The sequence below is a fragment of the Cyprinodon tularosa genome, unplaced genomic scaffold (assembly GCF_016077235.1).
Source record: "Cyprinodon tularosa strain WSP-4 unplaced genomic scaffold, ASM1607723v1 ctg387, whole genome shotgun sequence".
Taxonomy (NCBI): Eukaryota; Metazoa; Chordata; class Actinopteri; order Cyprinodontiformes; family Cyprinodontidae; genus Cyprinodon; species Cyprinodon tularosa.
Window position 1 is genome coordinate 1,723,286 of NW_024039104.1, and position 18,241 is coordinate 1,741,526.

Sequence of the window (18,241 nt, forward strand, 5' to 3'; positions counted from 1 at the left end):
CCTTATTTGATTTCAGCAGGGGTGTATACACTTTTTAAAACCTTGACAATTTGAGAATCATAATAAATAAAACATTTTAGATAGCTAACTTTTCTCCTAATTTTTACAATGATAAAACTACGTAATTGCACCCCCCCCTTTTTTTTTGCTTTAAACATTGTGAGGCTCAGATAAATATTGTGTTGTAGCAGGAACCAATGCATACGGGAAACGTTTTTATCCGTCACAATTTGTTAGACGGACTGCGTCTCACATTGCACTGGCAGGTCAAATGTTTTGAGGATGCGTGCATAGCATCGTAAGAAATGTCAAGTTTTTCCAGATCGGCTCAGGTAATTCATCCTAAGCATTAGCGCTGTGTTTATTAAAATCTTGTTTGAAGGTCTTGTAGGTAGAATGAAGGGGTTCAGCTGAGCGATGCTAAAGAAAAAGGCACAGAGCTAGCAGATGCTAACAAACCAACACTGGCCTTTTTGTTGGTGACATAAGTGACATCACGCCTCTATTAGATAAAACGCTTTTAATTTAATGTTACTGCTGAGCTGTTTTCCAGCGAGTATGAAAATACTTAAAAAAAAATCTTTCTAGAGTGTTTCACTGTTTATATACTAAGAAGTAAAAACGAAACGTCTAAATGCAGATATCAACTAAATGAGGGTTTATAAGGAGGGTCCATTATATTTGTGTTTTTACTTGTTGGAAACTACTTAACAAGTAAATAATGGTTTTAAAAATAAAATGGAAACATTGCTTATTATAAACTAAATGCTGAGAAGTGTATAAACCAACATGGCGAAAAAGAAGATAAAATCTAAAATATTGTATCTGTTTCATTTCTGCCTGGTTAGTTTAAGAGTTAAGTGTAATAAGAAAAAATATTGCTATTGAAGTTAGTCTGAAAGTTATCATAGCAGGAACATTGTGGCCACTTTCAGGAAACTGTATAAACCTAGACGAATAGGATTAACTAAGAATATTGGGTTTAAAGTAAAATAATCTGAAAATAAATCCAGAATATAGTAGATGGACCCATTTAAAAGTTCTGCAGTGTGTTGTCTGTGTTTTCTTACTTGTTGCAGAAATTGATTCAATCCACATTGTCTTAATTTTTTTGTATTTATTGCCTTAAAGGGTGTTTATAACAAAGGTCATTGTCTAAATCAGGCCTCAACCTGGTCCTTGAGGTCTGGTGTCCTGCATCTGTTAGGCGTGTCTCCCTTTCAATACTGAGTCAAATAATCTGGTCATTCGAAGAACTCTGGAGAACTGGACTTCATTCCAAGGAAGCAATTTAGCAATTTGATTCAGGTGTGGAACAAGGGACACATCTAATTATGCAGGACACCAGAACTCAAGGACTTGAAAAGAGGAAACCTGGTCTTCAGTTTTGTCCAGTTCTTCTGTCTTCATTTTGGCCTCTTGCTCCTCCACAGCAATGGGCCACCTTCGCCCGTTCGTGGTTCCTCATCGATGCCAGGATGCAGCCGCCCGGCAAGATCGCGACCATGTGTTCAGTCAGACTGCAGGGGAAACACAAGCCGATCTATCATGCTCTCAGTGAGTAAGGGCTCTGTTAGGGGAATCTTACATAGGCTGCATCTGCAAAGCAAAAAAAAAAACTCTCACAATATTTACACTGTTCGATTTTCCTCTGTGAAATACAAAAAAATCCAACCAAATTTATTTGTTTGAAGAAGCCACAAGGTGGCAGCAGTGGATCAATTTTCAAAAATAGCTTTGCTCTCTGTACCTCAACTGATTTTATTGATCTGTATGTAATGTATAATTCATTGTAGACCAGGAAGTGTTTTCTTTATGATGGAAACCTTGTATGTCTAAAACCATTCCTTTATTGTACATTTATACATTTTGCTATATTAACCAATCTGATGTGATGAACTAGATCTGCTATTTTCACAGCTTTTATGAGACACTTTTTTTCATAAAGAAGGGCATAAAGTTTATTTGAATTCTATAAATCAAGGTTTTCTGCTCAACAGCAATGATGAACTGCAGGGCAGCATTCTATACCAAGCTATTGTAGTATCTAGGCTAGAGCTGTCAGTCTGGTAAAGAATCTGGTCGTTATTCGAAATTATAAAGGCTAACTTTTTTTTGTGCAGCATAAATTAGACTAAAACCAACCAAAACCATCACATATTGTAATGACGAAATTGTGACTAAGAATAATAATAGTTTTTGTCCTGAATTCTAAGATTAAATCTAAGATGGCTGTCAAAAACAGCACTTTGGATGGCTAAATAACTCTTGCAATCTATTAAAAAAAAAAGTCAAAATTAATTTCCAAAATTAGAACTAGTTTTAGTGTAAAATCGATCCCATTTAAAGCTTTGATCACAGAAGCATCTGCTTATATCAGTCTCGGTGAGTTTGAATATTTAGTTTTGAACCAGCTGACAATAATCAGCCAGAGAAACAAACCAACAAACTCTGTGAACTGTTTACAGGTGACTGTGGGGATCATGTAGTGGTAATAAACAGCAAACACATTGCTTTCTCTGGGAACAAATGGGAGCAGAAAGTCTACTCGTCACACACTGGGTGAGTTATTCTTATCCTTCTCTCTTTTGTTTCCTGTTTTTCTTTTTTGCTTGTACTCTTATTTTGTTCTTCCTCTTTATTCCATGACCTTATTTTAATAATCTTGCTGTTTTTAATTTCGTACTTCAATTTCATCTGTGTAAACAAACCTTTTTGAACTTGAACACGTAGTATTTATATGATTTAAATGTGTAGTGGAGGATGTTCTTTTTTCCGGGTGGATCACCTAATAAGTGGTCCTTCTAATTGTCAATCATTCCGGTGATATGTTTACATAAGGCCGTCCTACGTGCTCATCCCCATCTTCACTTAACGGTGGTGAGTCTGACATAGTGGAAAAATTGCAAATCCTCTTTTGAAAAGTAAGCTTGTATTATCGATGCAAACAGCAACTTTTAAAACGGAGCGTGCACGAGGAGAAATGGGCTGGTGCACGCTCTCACACGCGTTTAATAGGCGCTCCCTTTTGGGAGCGGGTACAAGGTTGTGCATCTGCATTTTTTTAAGGTGGAGAGGGCGGGTCTTTTCAAAAATTTGCGAATATCCTCCACAACACCTTTTAAACAGATTAATTATCATAGAAATGTTCAGACTTTTCACTGAACTCCACAGCATGACTGTTTATAATTTGTTTAATTTTGTTGGTTTATGGCGTTTTGAGAATGTACACAGATTAATTATTAAATGATTGCTGCAATGATTTCTTGAAATAAAATTGTAACGGACGAGAAAGTTGCTGTTAAAAGTCGTTTCTATAGTATTTAATGTTTTTCTCTTGGAGAATACAGCACCACTCAAACTGTTTTGTTTGATTTATTTATTTATTTTGTAATGCACTGTTAGACCTCAGTTCATGTTTAATATAGCTCATCCAATATGGTGAATGGCCTATTGGAGAAACAACTTCTACTTCCTTTTTTAACAATTTTTTTGCACAACAAAATAAAAGTAGGGTCAACATGTAGCACACAGCCCGCAGTTATTTGCCGTCTTCAGCTTTCCATAAACGGGAAACATATTCTGCAGGATTTATAGAGCATGTTGAAGAGCAGTTGATTTACACATTTCAGGAAAGTCTTTAAAGATAATACTGAATACATGGTGCTGAGCTTTTATGGTGGTAACAGCAGCGGTGGCAACGGCCCTAGTGGTGGATTAACATACAATTCCTATACAAACAGCACGATGAAGCGGCCAGCGATGCTAGTAGATAGAAATTAGATGTTGTCAAACGGCAGCACAACATGTAGAGAGTTGAGCGTTGATCACTGAAGTTGAAACTATCTGAACTTTTCTATGAAATCGTGACATGTCAGCCTATCAGAGACTGTTTGTAGGTAAAGCTTTACTCACTTTTGAATACAGAGAAAATATTGTTAAAAAGAAGGGAAAAATAAGGAATGCTGTCATGAGGTCTTTAGGTGGCTTAAAAAAAGCCGTTTTAATTCCTTCAAGGACTGTTAATCGTCTTCTCTTATCTCCAGCACAGAGCCCGGTCTGTCACTGCTCAGCATCGGTGCTTTCTGGTACCTATAAAACGGTGATGACCTAACAAATAAGTAGGGTTCACCGATCTGATATTTTTATCGGTATCGGTCCAGATATAAAGAAAGAAAAATACATCGTATCAGTGACAATTGACTCGATATAGGGGCCGATCTATTCATCCTAACTCTATGCGATGCTCTGCCGTCATGCAACAGCACAACATGGTCATATTGTTTATGATGGAGCGAGCGAAAGGTTTATTTGTAGGAGAAATGCTCCGAGGGGCGGTGTTAAATCTTCTATAACTATAATGCTGCGTTCACACCGGACGCAGCTGGCGCGGCAGAAGCAGCGAATTTACATGCAAAGTCAATGGTTGACACGCGTCAAGGCGCAGCAAAAGGTTACGCAGCGTGTTTTGAGCAGCAGGCGCAGCGCGTCTGAGCAGCTCAAGCAGGATAAACTGACTGCAATGATTAAGTTTTCAGATGGATTTTCTCACTTTAAAACATATTAAAACTACTTTATTCCCACTGATCACAGCAAATATAGCTGCATGGCAGAGAAAGGGTAGTGAAGCTCCGCCCAACGCGCGTCAGACACACTTTTGCACCGCGCAGCCAGAGCAGCAAAGCTGCTTCAGCCACGCGTCAAAACTAACTGGTACAAGCAGCAAAAATGAAGCAGCAGACGCGATTTTGCTGCTCTTGCTGCGTCCGGTGTGAACGTAGCAATTACAGCACCAACTTAATGAAACGCCTCTAGAAGTTTCATAACAAGGAACATGCTGAGATTATCGGACTCGGCAAACAAAAAGGAAGCAGCTTACTTTGATGGAAGCAAAGGACAGAGATGATACTTGATAATGATAAGGACACTTTTTTTTATATGTTGACCAAGTCAGATATAAATAAATGAGTCATAATATTTATATTATTCAGGTTGTTTCCTGTTTTTTTTTTTTTTTTTTTTTTTAAAGAAAATGGAAATCAAATCATATGCACAGAAGAATGATCCCAGTTTTTTTTTTTTTTTTTTCACACAATAAAACCATTTTTAGGTAATAATTCAGTGCTGTTTTTGGTATCAGATCGGTATCGGCCGACATCAAACTTCAAATATTGGTATCGTATCAGAGGTGAAAAAAGTGGATCGGTGCATCCATATAAATAAGCTTTAATATCTCTGAAATAACATTAGGACATATTATCTTAATTCTTATTATGTGAATTTTTTTTTTTTTTTTTTTTTGAGGATCATGGTTATATGTTTAATTTTTTTATATGAACAAAAATCTGAAACAAGATAGAAGTGTTTAACCCTACAGTCAATGCTTTTTTGCAGCCTTGAACTGTCTCTTCTAAAGGGAAGCAAACTAAAGAACTAAACTTCTTCTAACTTTGTACTTATGCGAACTTCTAAAGAGCGATTAGTTGCATAAATCTTTATTTGGGGGGTAAAAGGTCAAGAAACACTGGATGTTTGTGCATGCAAATGTCAGAAAAATGCCTCATATCATTCCATCTCATAATTACTGACCACTTTATGTTGGTATATCACAAACAATACCATTAAAGTAAATAGAAGTTGTTTTTATTTAAGGCTCTTTAAAAATTTTCAGCTGCGTGTGTTAAAGCTGACGGATTTGTCATCTTTTCAAAGGTATCCGGGAGGATTCAAGCAAGTCACAGCTGCTCAGCTTCATCACAAGGACCCAAAAGCTGTAAGCTGCGCCTCTAACTTCTAATGCTTGTCTGATGCGGATTGAATTCTAGGCAATCAGAAATGTCAGCATAGGATACCTTGCACCACCTTCTTTTTCCTATTCGGCTTTGAAGATTTAAGCCTCACACATAGATTAGTACAATATCAACATGTGGCGGACGCTAAGCTGAGGTGGCATTCTCTGATCTGACACTCAGCCCTTTTTTCAGTCTGGCTGCTCTTGCATATTATTAAGCATTGCAGGGGGGGATGGGATTAGATGGTAGTGGATTTATAATGGAGACTTTTGGTATTTTCTGAAACTCAGTAATTTTAGAGGCTAATACTGGAGATGCAGGTTCTTCTGCATAATCATGATTCCAGGATTATGCTCAGAGTTGTTAGACAACACTTTACAATTGGTCTTACGTTAATAAACGTACAAAGTATATTCAGCACACCATTAGGAACTTCTACCTCCCCTTGTTCTACACATGGGAACTATAATTTGAAATGTTCTGTTCTTGAAACTTTTCCCCATTAGTGGTTTAAATATTACAAACCAGCCTTAGATGAATCTAGAGTCTGGTATTCAGAGGGACTTATGAGCTGTCAGGAATATGATTCCTGACAGCTCATTTAGCAGTAAATTAGGTCAATGTTGGAGCAAAAGGAGGAAACGGGTTTTTTTCCCCCTTTATCTATTTGACTTTATGCTTTAGGGCTCATGAAGCCACGCCGGTAAAGATGCTGTGAATGTTCATAGAATTTTCTTTAGTTTTCTTGTGTCCATTAGAGCTGAGCAATATATTGAATATCACTATTGGGATCTATTAATAAAAAAACTTGCTTGGATGCAACATTTTGAAGGGCTTAATATTCTCATTGTTATACAGTATATTTGGCCAAATGATTGAGTTTTATTTCCACACCTAAACCTAGAGCTTAGTGACTGAGTCGCCATGACAATAGAAAAGGGGGGAGGAGGGTAGGATATGTGGGTTAATCACGTTTGTATCCCATCGCTATAATCAGCCGTATCCCTGGTTGCTTCGCTAAACGTGGGCAGCTCCACCGCGCTCTGCATGGCACATAGCGGGCTGGTACGTTTGAACTTAGTTCTGTAAGAAAGATAAATCCTGCTGTGATGAAACGTTTGCCCATCACTCTAAGATTAGAGATTCTACATGAATAATCTCAGATTTTCATTCAGTATATTGTCTTAAAGAGCTGAACAGCAAACCTGTCTATACCTTGAAACGCCGACTACATTTTATTGCTGCTGTTTAGTTTTATGAAATAAACAATAATTCTCAAAAAGGTTATTAGAGTGTTAGAATAATAATCAACCTTTTAAAAGAAGTGGGAATGCTGGACCTAATTTACTAGAACTATTCCCAAAAAACGTTGCTCTGATTAATCTGAGCCGCTTCTCTAAACGTTGCTCCTCGTCCTAATTTGATACCAGCCCCCCCACCCAGCTGCAGCATCAGCCCCTCAGTGAGATCTACTGCTAGCTTCCCCACATGTAGCTAGTGTAAGCAAATAAGAAACTCATAAAAATTGCTCCTGTCCAGCGGGACACATTGGGATCAGGTGAACGACCTGTTCCGTCCTCCGGTCTGTAGTTGACGGCCTCAGAGGAGGCAGTGAGTCGACTGCTGGCTCTGCTGCTGCTGCAGGTTTCAGGCGGGGAGTCCTACCGGTGATTTAGCTGCAGTGAAATTTGGAGCGAAGTGGGAGACATGGAGGAGGAAAGGAGAAGAGCTTGTCAGCACTGTCCAATATCTCTCCCCAGAATCCGTCCTGTGACTTTTTAGAGGCCAACAAAGGAAGAACACAGACATGTTGATCTGAAGGAGAAATTTTGTAGAGTTGCCGTCTATTTCATGGTTTGGATTTTTTTTCTCTTCCCTTTGCAGATTGTGCGGTTAGCAGTTTATGGGATGCTTCCTCGAAATTTGCAGCGACGCACAATGATGCAACGATTGCACATCTTCCCAGAGGATGTAAGTGGACGGACACAGACACTGGGAGGTTATTCTAAGATATACGACTATTTAGAGAAACCCCTCTTTTAACCAATAGTTCATTTAAAACATGCAAACATGATGGTTGCCTTTAGTTTCTTCAATTTCAGCCCCTACTTCTAAATATTTTCACAACCTCCGTTTTAGTTTCACAGCCAGCATCTTCAGGTAAACTGAATGGATCACCTGAAGCAGGCATTTTAAAGCTCTTATAGCTTTGTTCTCATTATACCTTCTGCAAAAATCTCTTAGCAGTCTGATCAGAATCAAAAGTGAGCAGAAAATTAGTTGTGCTCTGCTGAGCTAAGCTGGGATGTAGCTAAAGAGACTAATTACATCCCTCTGGGGGTTGTGTGAACCAGAATAGAGCTGCAAGCAAGTTTACTGCTATTCTGGGCAGTAGGAGCTACATGCAGGTTTCAATGTCTGGATTTTTTTTTTTACTCTGCAAGAGCATGGAAAATAAAAAATTAGGTTGGAGGATAAATACAAATTTGTTCTCTATACAATTAACAGTTGTATGCACGCATGCATGCAGTGTGTTTCCATACTGAGTAAAACATGCAGCTGCGAGTCCTTCAGACAACACTGTAATCAGTTTAGTATTGAGTTGGTGAGAAGAGGCGGATTTAAAGAGGCTGCTGAATTTCTGGGTCTTTCAAACGGTTTAACTGATCTGTGTTTTTATTCATTGAAATAATGTTTATCAGAAAAGCAAAATCCTGTTATTTCCAAAAATGTGACAGCAGAACATTGAATGTGGGTTGTGCATGAATATTGCAGGAAATGAGAGAATTTAGCAGCCAAATTTATGTTGTTTGTTTTTTTATTTCTATACCTTTTATTTTTTTGGAAGTTTGGAGTTTTTTGATCACTGCTTTTGACTTCTAGTCTGGGCTCTTTCCTGCTCCTTAAATGAACTGCAGCCATACCCGTCTGCAGTGAATAACAATGAGACGTTTACACTAGAGACACTAGAGAGTAATGCTGTCTTTAGGTGTTGTGTAGAATATCTGATTTGCTTCTGTGGTTGAATTGATTGCCCTTTTCTTCCCTTCTTCTGGATGTTTCCTCCTCTGGGTTTTATAGCCTAAAACTTTGTCCCTCTCCTGTGTAGGAGTTGCCAGATGACATTCGGGCCAATCTGACAGAGGAGCTTCCTCAGCCCAGAGAAATTCCCAGGAAGCTCAGCGAGTACACCCAGGAGGAGATGGACGCCTTCCCCAGGCTGTGGATCCCGTATGTAGACGCCAGCAGTCATTCCATGCTTTTTAAAACTTTGCTCACTTAACAGTCAGGGATTTATTCTCTTCCTCTATAGAACAGCAGCAGTGATCAAATGAACTTTGAAACAACCTGCGTCCCACTCAACAGTTGAATATAGGCGTGAACTTTGACTAGGCCTCTCTCACTTATAAAATATGCTTTTTACATGATCCATGCTGTTTAGGGCATGGATCTTTCTAGCTTGTTGTCTTTCTGAAAGATTGAACTCACTTGACCTCAGTTTAAAGATTTGGCAGCTTTTAATTGTCTTTTCCTCAATTGTTACCCTTCATTTCCCAGTAATGCAAGACTTTTTTTGTCTTATTAAATCCCAGGAAGCAAAATGTGCTCTAATTTGGATGTAATTATGACCCCAAATTAAACAGAAATTTCCTGCTGGTAGATATTATTAATCGGAATAATGACCGATTTATTTTGGACCAAGTAGAATATAGTAAATGACCTTAAATAGTTTTGAACACACAGGAAAGAGATGACACTGTGGAGTAGGGCTGAAATAATCTATTGCTCTGATTGGAATAATCAATTATTGAAATAACAGGTTTAGCAAAGAATCGTTTAACTTTGGCTCTAAATTAGCTCACATTAGTTTGAAACAAAATTTTAGCCAAAACCGCAAAATGAAAACAACGTTAAGAGACACCTTTACCATGTAGATTTTATCAGTATTAACATCAGATTACTTTCTAATGGGCAGAATCTGGGCAAAAGTATGATGGATGCAGGGCTTGTTCGACCGTAGACGCCATCAGCAACCAAACAAAAAGGAAAACAGGAAAAAGGAATATTTCTGGAAGGCCTTATAGATTTTATGCATGCGTAGTATCAGGAGACTGGGACTTTCTCAGAGTTATTCTGCTCAGAGCTGTGCACCCCTGAACAGTCCAGGTGCTCTCACACATCCAGCTGTCTGCTGTTTTTGTCCTGCTAAGCAACGAATGCCTAAACAGATTCGTGTCAGGAAGCGTGCCAGCCACTGTCTTGTGGCCGTTTTGACTTGGACAGCGCTGCTCGCCAGCAGGATAACTGTTAGATGCTGTTTTTGTATTTTAACCACAAACACATGTGGGTTGAGGAGTTGTCAGATGTGACGGGACATGCATAGAAAATAATGACTGACCATGGACGGCTGATGGCTTTATTTATAGGGATCCTGTTGTCCTCTGTGGCATAGCAATAAGCCTTTGTTTATGGTGGTGTAGGTGCCCTTTGGGATTTCAAAACCAGCTTCAAACTGAATGAAAACTGATGCACAACAGCAGCTTGCTCAAAGAAGGGGATTCTTCTCTGCAGCTTGGAAGCAGATATAATCAAATGTCACAAACACACACAGAAAATTTGGCTCTCCTCCCCTTCAGTCCCAACCGGGTTGGTTTATGGTTTGTGTGTCTAAGAGAGTCAGAACATCTGTTGCTCAGCATAATCATATTCATGGCTTTTCTGGCTCAAGTATTTTCAGGTTGGAGATGAGACTGACACTGCGACCTACGGCTGGCATCATAATGTCATGCTGTTGCCCCCCCAAACCCCCTGCATCTCCGTTCTAACGAGTTAGCAGAGAGGCCTCTCTGTTCAACCAGGCCACATGCAGACGTTACATTCATTAATCTGCTAATCCATCAATTTATCCGTCCTCCTGATGCTCATCCAGGTCAGGGTTCCTGCTCAGTTGCTTAGCACCCACATATTACATGAAAATCTAGACACTCTAGACGCAGGTGTTCTAAATAAATCATTTATAGGATGAATAAGTTGGATGACTTCATGGTATAGATGTGGAATAAGAATTGTAGCTACAGTAAAAGATGGGTCCTCTACCTTTTAGTGAATGATCATTAGTGAAATTAAAATGACAAGATTTTGCTTTGTTGCATGTAAATACCCATCTAATGCCCAACATATGGGGTATTTCTCCCTTCCTGGATTTATTTGTGTTTTCAGACACCTGTCTCTGGTATCCCAGTGAAGCAGAGACAAATTGCGCCGTCCTCAGGGGGCTTTCTGTTGCTTAGAATCAATTATTCTGATATCAACAGAGACATGAAGTACTGTATTGATCCCCTGCAGCTTTCAGCCTTGAACCGCAGTTTTCCAACCAATCAGATGTGATAATATAACCCTGGTTCATGCGGAGCAAAAGTCACATCTGCCAATTCACTGCTGCTCTTTTTTTTGATAAATTTTTTTTAATCAATTTTCTAGAGCAATCAATGTCTGCTGTGTGAAGATCAATGGAAAACTTATACTCAGATTTGGAAAAAAGGCAATGTTTACTATGAAAGGATGTAAATGTTCCAGAGCTTTTCCCCATTTTGTCACTTGTTATTACTGTTGCACACAGTTTATTTTATTTTTACTCCCTGCTGTTCAGAGGTTTGTTGGTTTGTTGGAGAACAAAGAGTTTTACAAAAAGGGCGCAACTCTCAGCTTGTTTTCTTTCGCTGACGTTTAAACTGCAAGAGCTTGAAAAGTTTATTTTTCCCTTCAGCTCATTTTGTTGGTCCATACCCCCCACCCTAAAAATAACAAAAAATAAAAATATACGTTGTATCAAAGCACAATGAAATGGTCAGTTTTGCAGCACTAATTTGTCAGTATTTGAAAATAAGCTGCCTATACATGTAGCTCAAATATTTACTGTTATATTTAATCCAAAATGACTAAATTAAGTAAATTCATATCCATTTAGTTTATGTTTTGTTAGCATAATACTAATAATCAGAAAACAAACCCTTCCTTGCTGTCAGAGTGCGCGTTCAGTGTGATGAATGTGCCCTCGTTTCATTGGTTATTGTCTGGGCGTCGTCATCCTGCCGGCTCATGCGTTAGTTTCAGGTCGACCTGCGTGCCGCTGTCAAGGTCAAAGCAATCCTGGTTTATTTAGAGATATATCTCAGCCTAGTTAAAATTCACTCACACTCTGACTTAATCATATTACCCATCTGATGTGTGTGTGGGTGAGCGTGCGCGCCAGCATGAGGGGCAACAGGCTTCAGGTCACAGAGGGCGATTCAGTCATTACCCTTCATATTCAACACTTAGTTAATATTCACTCTGAAAAATACTGAGGCAGAGGCGAGATGATTAGATGAGCCACCCCCTCTGTAAAACAAACGCACACCAGCAAGCACCCAGAGTCAAGATAAACATACTGCTGTGCTTGATAGCAGAGTTATTACAGCTTTCCCACTTTGTAACACAACCCATACAGCATCCTCCGATAACATTCGTCAGCTGCAATCTCTTAAAATTAAAGGGGAAGACGCGAAAGCAGGATGCTGCCTCTGAACTCATTTTGAAAGGAAAGAAGGAAAACTTGATAAAATCTGCCCAGTTTCTCATTTGTCACTTTTCTGTCGGTGTATTTCCTCCAACTTGCTTCTTAAACTAATGTGCTGCTTCTTTTTTTTCTCTTTTTTCTCTTTGCAGACCTGAAGACTACAAGATGAAATGAAATCAAAGTTCCCTGAAGCAACTAAAGCTGGATTTATTTAATATTAAACATAGAAAGCAGCAGGCTTTAACCATTAAATTGTTTTCATAAAAAAATCTGACTTCACCCTGTTGTGTAAATTTACAGAAAAGCTTTCTTTCTTTTCCAAAAACTTGCATCAAAGTCTGCCTGGACTCCCACCAATAAGCCGCATCTTCCATGCCAGCAGTAACAACCCGGCCCCCGTTGCTCTGTTTCTGTAGGGCCGCTCACAAAAGCTCCACCAGAGCGGTATTAGCCATGACGGAACCACAGCAGAGACGATTTATCCAGGAGCAGCTTGAGATTTCTCTGCGCCGCTTGGATCCGATCAGAGAAAATCCAATTCTGTGGGATCTGCTCTGACTATGCTGCCATGAATCGATCAGGCCTGAAACGTGACTCTGTTAGAGCAAGGTTTTGCTTTCTGGAGGTTTCACACCAAAAACTATTATCTTGTTACAGTAACGAGATCAACATGCTACAAAATGTTTTTCTGCTGTCTGAGTGCTGTTCAAGTGAACTGTAAAAACAGACCAATAAACCATTTGTTCTTAAAAACAGTGTTTTTATAAATGCTGTAAAATATTTTTTATTGAACCAGACTCTTGTAAAAAGTTATTTACTTAGACTTAAAATAGTTTTGTGGTTTTAAATGAAACAAAACAAAGTATACATTCAGTTGTAACTAAGGGTGTAACAGTGTATTTGTAAAGTAAAAAGTATTCACACCCCTTTAGGTTTTGCTCGTTAGTCTCAACCTTCAGTGAATATAATGTTGGAATTTTATAGTTTCCCAAAAGAGGAAATTATGCTTAGTTTTATTGTTTTATGTTAACAAATCAAGAGTGATGTGCGTTATTGTTCACCTCCGAGACCATAGGAGGTACACTGCAAACAATTGAAATCTAAATAAGTAATTTTTTCCATAAATAGGTGTATTTTTTTTTTTTTTTTTTGAGGAGGTGAGACATTTTGCCAATGGAGCAAGACAATTTACAATTGAAATAATAAACAGTTGCATTGTCATATTTCAAGTGCATAATATCTAATTATCTTATTTTAGGAGTAAAAATACTCATTCAATTGGCTAATCATCTTATTTAGCAACTTAAATTAAGGGTAAATACAATTAATAAAAGACTTACTTATTTCTTGATTGTTTTTGCAGTGTAGAACCACCTTCTGATAAAATCTTTTATTTCTTTCATAGCCTTGAACCAGTTTGAATAGAGAACATCAGTGAGCATCAGTCTTTAATCATGCATCAGATTCATAATGAGAGAAAGGATTGCTTTGGACATTGATTCTGATGTGCAGTGATTTGCCCCACATATCGGTCACAAAATCTAAAATGTTTTTATATATATATATATATATATATATATATATACACTATATTGCCAAAAGTATTTGCTCACCCATCCAAATTATTGGAATCAGGTGTTCCAATCACTTCCATGGCCACAGGTGTATAAATTCAAGCACCTAGGCATGCAGACTGTTTTTACAAACATTTGTGAAAGAATGGGTCGCTCTCAGGAGCTCAGTGAATTCCAGCGTGGAACTGTGATAGGATGCCACCTGTGCAACAAATCCAGTCGTGAAATTTCCTCGCTCCTAAATATTCCACGGTCAACTGTCAGCTGTATTATAAGAAAATGGAAGTGTTTGGGAACGACAGCAACTCAGCCACGAAGTGGTAGGCCACGTAAACTGACGGAGCGGGGTCAGCGGATGCTGACGCGCATAGTGCGAAGAGGTCGCCAACTTTCTGCAGAGTCAATCACTACAGACCTCCAAACTTCATGTGGCCTTCAGATTAGCTCAAGAACAGTGCGCAGAGAGCTTCATGGAATGGGTTTCCATGGTCGAGCAGCTGCATCCAAGCCATACATCACCAAGTGCAATGCAAAGCGTCGGATGCGGTGGTGTAAAGCACGCCGCCACTGGACTCTAGAGCAGTGGAGACGCGTTCTCTGGAGTGACGAATCGCGCTTCTCCATCTGGCAATCTGATGGACGGGTCTGGGTTTGGCGGTTGCCAGGAGAACGGTACTTGTCTGACTGCATTGTGCCAAGTGTAAAGTTTGGTGGAGGGGGGATTATGGTGTGAGGTTGTTTTTCAGGAGCTGGGCTTGGCCCCTTAGTTCCAGTGAAAGGAACTCTGAATGCTTCAGCATACCAAGACATTTTGGACAATTCCATGCTCCCAACTTTGTGGGAACAGTTTGGAGCTGGCCCCTTCCTCTTCCAACATGACTGTGCACCAGTGCACAAAGCAAGGTCCATAAAGACATGGATGACAGAGTCTGGTGTGGATGAACTTGACTGGCCTGCACAGAGTCCTGACCTCAACCCGATAGAACACCTTTGGGATGAATTAGAGCGGAGACTGAGAGCCAGGCCTTCTCGTCCAACATCAGTGTGCGACCTCACAAATGCGCTTCTGGAAGAATGGTCAAAAATTCCCATAAACACACTCCTAAACCTTGTGGACAGCCTTCCCAGAAGAGTTGAAGCTGTTCTAGCTGCAAAGGGTGGACCGACGTCATATTGAACCCTATGGATTAGGAACGGGATGTCACTTAAGCTCATATGTGAGTCAAGGCAGGTGAGCAAATACTTTTGGCAATATAGTGTATATATATGATTAGAGCACCTTAGTTTTTTATGTGTCTTCCTGTGAGGGCAAACTGGATTTTATTTTAGGGGTTGAAGATAAGCATCTCTTACATTTTGAGATCTTTTTTGTAAAAAAAACAAATATTGCATAAAATCCAAATAATTAGACTGAGGTTTGTGGCCGCGAGGTGGTAAAATTTGAGCATATTTCCAACTTCATTATTTATGTGAATGTTAACATGCCTCTTATTTAATTTCTGCAAAAGGTCTAAAGTTAAATCCATACTTGGAGCTAAAATAGTGAGTGGGCTTAAATTTGCATAAAGAAATGCAAGATACAGTCGTTTTTTTTGTTTAATTTTAGTATGAAAACGTCGTTCATTTTGAGACAACAGAATGAATTATCCAGGACAAAATGTTACAGCCTTCAGTTTTTTTTAAAAAAAAAAAAAAAACAAGGTTCAGAAATGATACAGGATGCTCAAAGTAGAAAACGCTTTGCACGCAGAGGCAAGTTCAACAAACTGCAGTCCAGAGGACGGGTACAGGGGTAGTATGGTGCATTATAAAAAGCAGTCTGTACAAATGATGCCACTTTTGTTGTCCTCTGTTTTTTGCTTCTTTTTTTTAAAAAAAAAAAGGAAATTTTCAGGCTACAGAAACGAGACGCATGTGTCCAGTTACACACTCGGTGGTCGGCTGACAGGAGACATGCAGCTTCACTGAGCTGTAAGATGGAAAAACACAGCTTTAAAGGTTTGTAGTATCACTGGACGAAGCGGACACAGATCAGGCACTTTTCGGACCTCCCTTTTACACACATATACAGGTATCAGAGATATTTACATTTTTTTTTTTACTTGGAGGAATCCCACTACAGAGCAGAGGCTCCTCACCCCAATTTCAGATGAGTGCACAAGTTCATGGTGTCTAGGTTTTGTCTTTAGGGGCTCAAGCACTTATGGTGAGTCCGCTCTTCCTCTTACTTTGTCCTCCATGACCACGGTTTGTGAAAACCTGACGACACCCGGGGACCTCAGCTCCACATCCTCAGAGTTTCCTGGGTAGTAGCCACTCTGCCTGTAGATAAACTGAGAGGGCTGCTGTGGGTAGTACTGGGAGTGGTAGCCATCATAGTAGGCCTCCTCTTCCTCGCCTCCTCCTTGGTCGTCGTCGTCATACGGCTGTCTGTGGGGGGGACTGTAGGGCTGGTAGCTGCCCTCGCCATGGGGGAGGGGCTGGACTGGAGTGGTGCGGAGGGGATATTTAGGGTCAGCACTGGAGTGAGGCTCAAAGAAACTAAAACTAAATGCCACAACCAAATAGAGTGTTAAAGTAAAAGATTCAGCAGGAAGGTGAGGCATGCAGACAGATATGCAGCGTCGCATGATGCACTACTTTAAAGGAATAGTACACCCAAAACAGGATTAGCCTTCATTTTCTACTCACCCCCATGCTGAACAACACTCTGGAGTACTTTTTTTGATATCTCAAATGCATCTGGAGATCTGGGAGGCTTCTTGCTGTCTGCTGACATTCAAATAATGGAGGTCTATGGTGACCGAGACAGAAAGGTCCATAAAAGTCCACAAAGAACGTGTCAATATTCCTCCATACTGCTCGTCCAATGTATTCCAAGTGTCCTGAGTGGGTAGCATCCAGAATTTACTCGAAACGAAGTCATTTCGAATGTTTTTAGAGCATAAACAGTAGTGTATAGGATTTCCTGAAAGCGCGCACACGCGCGCTCACGACGCTACGGAAGCCGGCAGACCAAACCAGCGCATTCAGCTCGGCAAAGAACTCATGCTCTTCCAGTCCTCAGACATTTTTCTTTCGTTGTTTCTTTCTTTGCACAGGTAAACAGCACATTTCTTCTTCTACGCTTGCATTATTGGCAGAGCAGACGCTGAATGCGCACTTTCATCTGGTTTGGTCTTCCGGCTTCCGTAGCGTCGTGAGCGCGCATGTGCGCGCTTTCAAGAAATCCTATACACTACTGTTTATGCTCTAAAAACATTCTAAATGACTTTGTTTCGAGTAAATTCTGGATGCTACCCACTCAGGACACTTGGAATACATTGGACGAGCAGTATGGAGGAATATTGACACGTTCTTTGTGGACTTTTATGGACCTTTCTGTCTCGGTCACCATAGACCTCCATTATTTGAATGTCAGCAGACAGCAAGAAGCCTCCCAGATCTCCAGATGCATTTGAGATATCAAAAAAGTACTCCAGAGTGTTGTTCAGCATGGGGGTGAGTAGAAAATGAAGGCTAATCATGTTTTGGGTGTACTATTCCTTTAAGTTCGGAGTGGTTAAAGCTTAGAGGTGTTAATTTTCTCACTTTTTAAATAGGCAACATTACTCTAGGGGTAAAATATAGATTTTCAGCACATCTCAGAATCTGATTTGCACAGGTGAGGCAGGCTGCTCAGTAGTGAAAGCAGACAATCAGAAAGGAGCACTATTCATCACTATTTCGCTGATTGATCGGCCTTTGAAAGAAGTGATTAGATCTAATGAGATTTGAGTCCAAAGCAAGCGATTGCAGAGGAAAATGAGTATTTGTTGATAAATGACAGAGCAGCCATTAGTGGGAGCATTGTGAATGTGTTTTTTTTAGCTGGTTTATGAGTTTTTTTTTGTATTCAATGTTCTGATAGTAAATCTGATTTTCTAACAAATGAAGACTGAGCATTGCTTTAGAAATCTGGCACTTAAACCACATAGGGCAGAACTTTGTAAAACACTCATACATTGAAGCTTTTTTTTTTTTAAATGGCAAATTTTCTTTTTTCTACACAAAAAATAGCCATATGTTTTAAGACTGATGTAGAAACTCAAAAGAGCAGGAATTAAGAAATCCCTTAAAGATTATAAATGCTTGTGTTTTGTGAGCTTCTACTGTTTGGCGTCTTGGGGAAAGACTGGATGTTGTTGAACGAGGGAAAAAGGAGGTGAACCCAGCAGGGGGAGAATAAGGAGAGATGGCGGGCGATTTCTCCTCAGTAATCATTCCTGTAATCCTGTTGAACTTTAAATCAGAAGAAGGGAGAAAAAGGGAAAGGG

The 18,241-nt window shown here is 39.6% G+C and overlaps 2 protein-coding genes across 2 annotated transcripts in view; one reads left to right on the top strand and one right to left on the bottom strand.

Annotated features, from left to right (window-relative positions):
• Positions 1-195: 195 nt before the first annotated feature.
• mrpl13 (mitochondrial ribosomal protein L13) lies at positions 196-13,106 on the top strand. The gene is made up of 7 exons (XM_038297359.1): positions 196-332; positions 1,434-1,557; positions 2,469-2,562; positions 5,713-5,773; positions 7,677-7,763; positions 8,902-9,023; positions 12,501-13,106. The coding sequence occupies exons 1-7, from the start codon at positions 306-308 to the stop codon at positions 12,523-12,525; spliced, it is 540 nt and encodes a 179-aa protein (XP_038153287.1). The 5' UTR covers positions 196-305; the 3' UTR covers positions 12,526-13,106.
• Positions 13,107-15,800: 2,694 nt separating this feature from the next.
• Positions 15,801-18,241, bottom strand: part of col14a1a (collagen, type XIV, alpha 1a) — a 29,941-nt gene continuing 27,500 nt past the window's right edge. The window contains exon 10 of the mRNA XM_038297420.1: positions 15,801-16,410. Coding sequence (XP_038153348.1) covers positions 16,127-16,410 — 284 coding nt within the window. The 3' untranslated portion in view covers positions 15,801-16,126. The remainder of the gene's footprint in view (positions 16,411-18,241) is intronic.

Bases quoted from the DNA above. Each gene is read 5' to 3' on its own strand.
- mrpl13 (XM_038297359.1), top strand. From the start codon at position 306: ATGTCAAGTTTTTCCAGATCGGCTCAG. The intron at 333-1,433 runs GTAATTCATCCT...GCTCCTCCACAG, and splicing joins GTTTTTCCAGATCGGCTCAG to CAATGGGCCACCTTCGCCCG. The intron at 2,563-5,712 runs GTGAGTTATTCT...ATCTTTTCAAAG, and splicing joins GTCTACTCGTCACACACTGG to GTATCCGGGAGGATTCAAGC.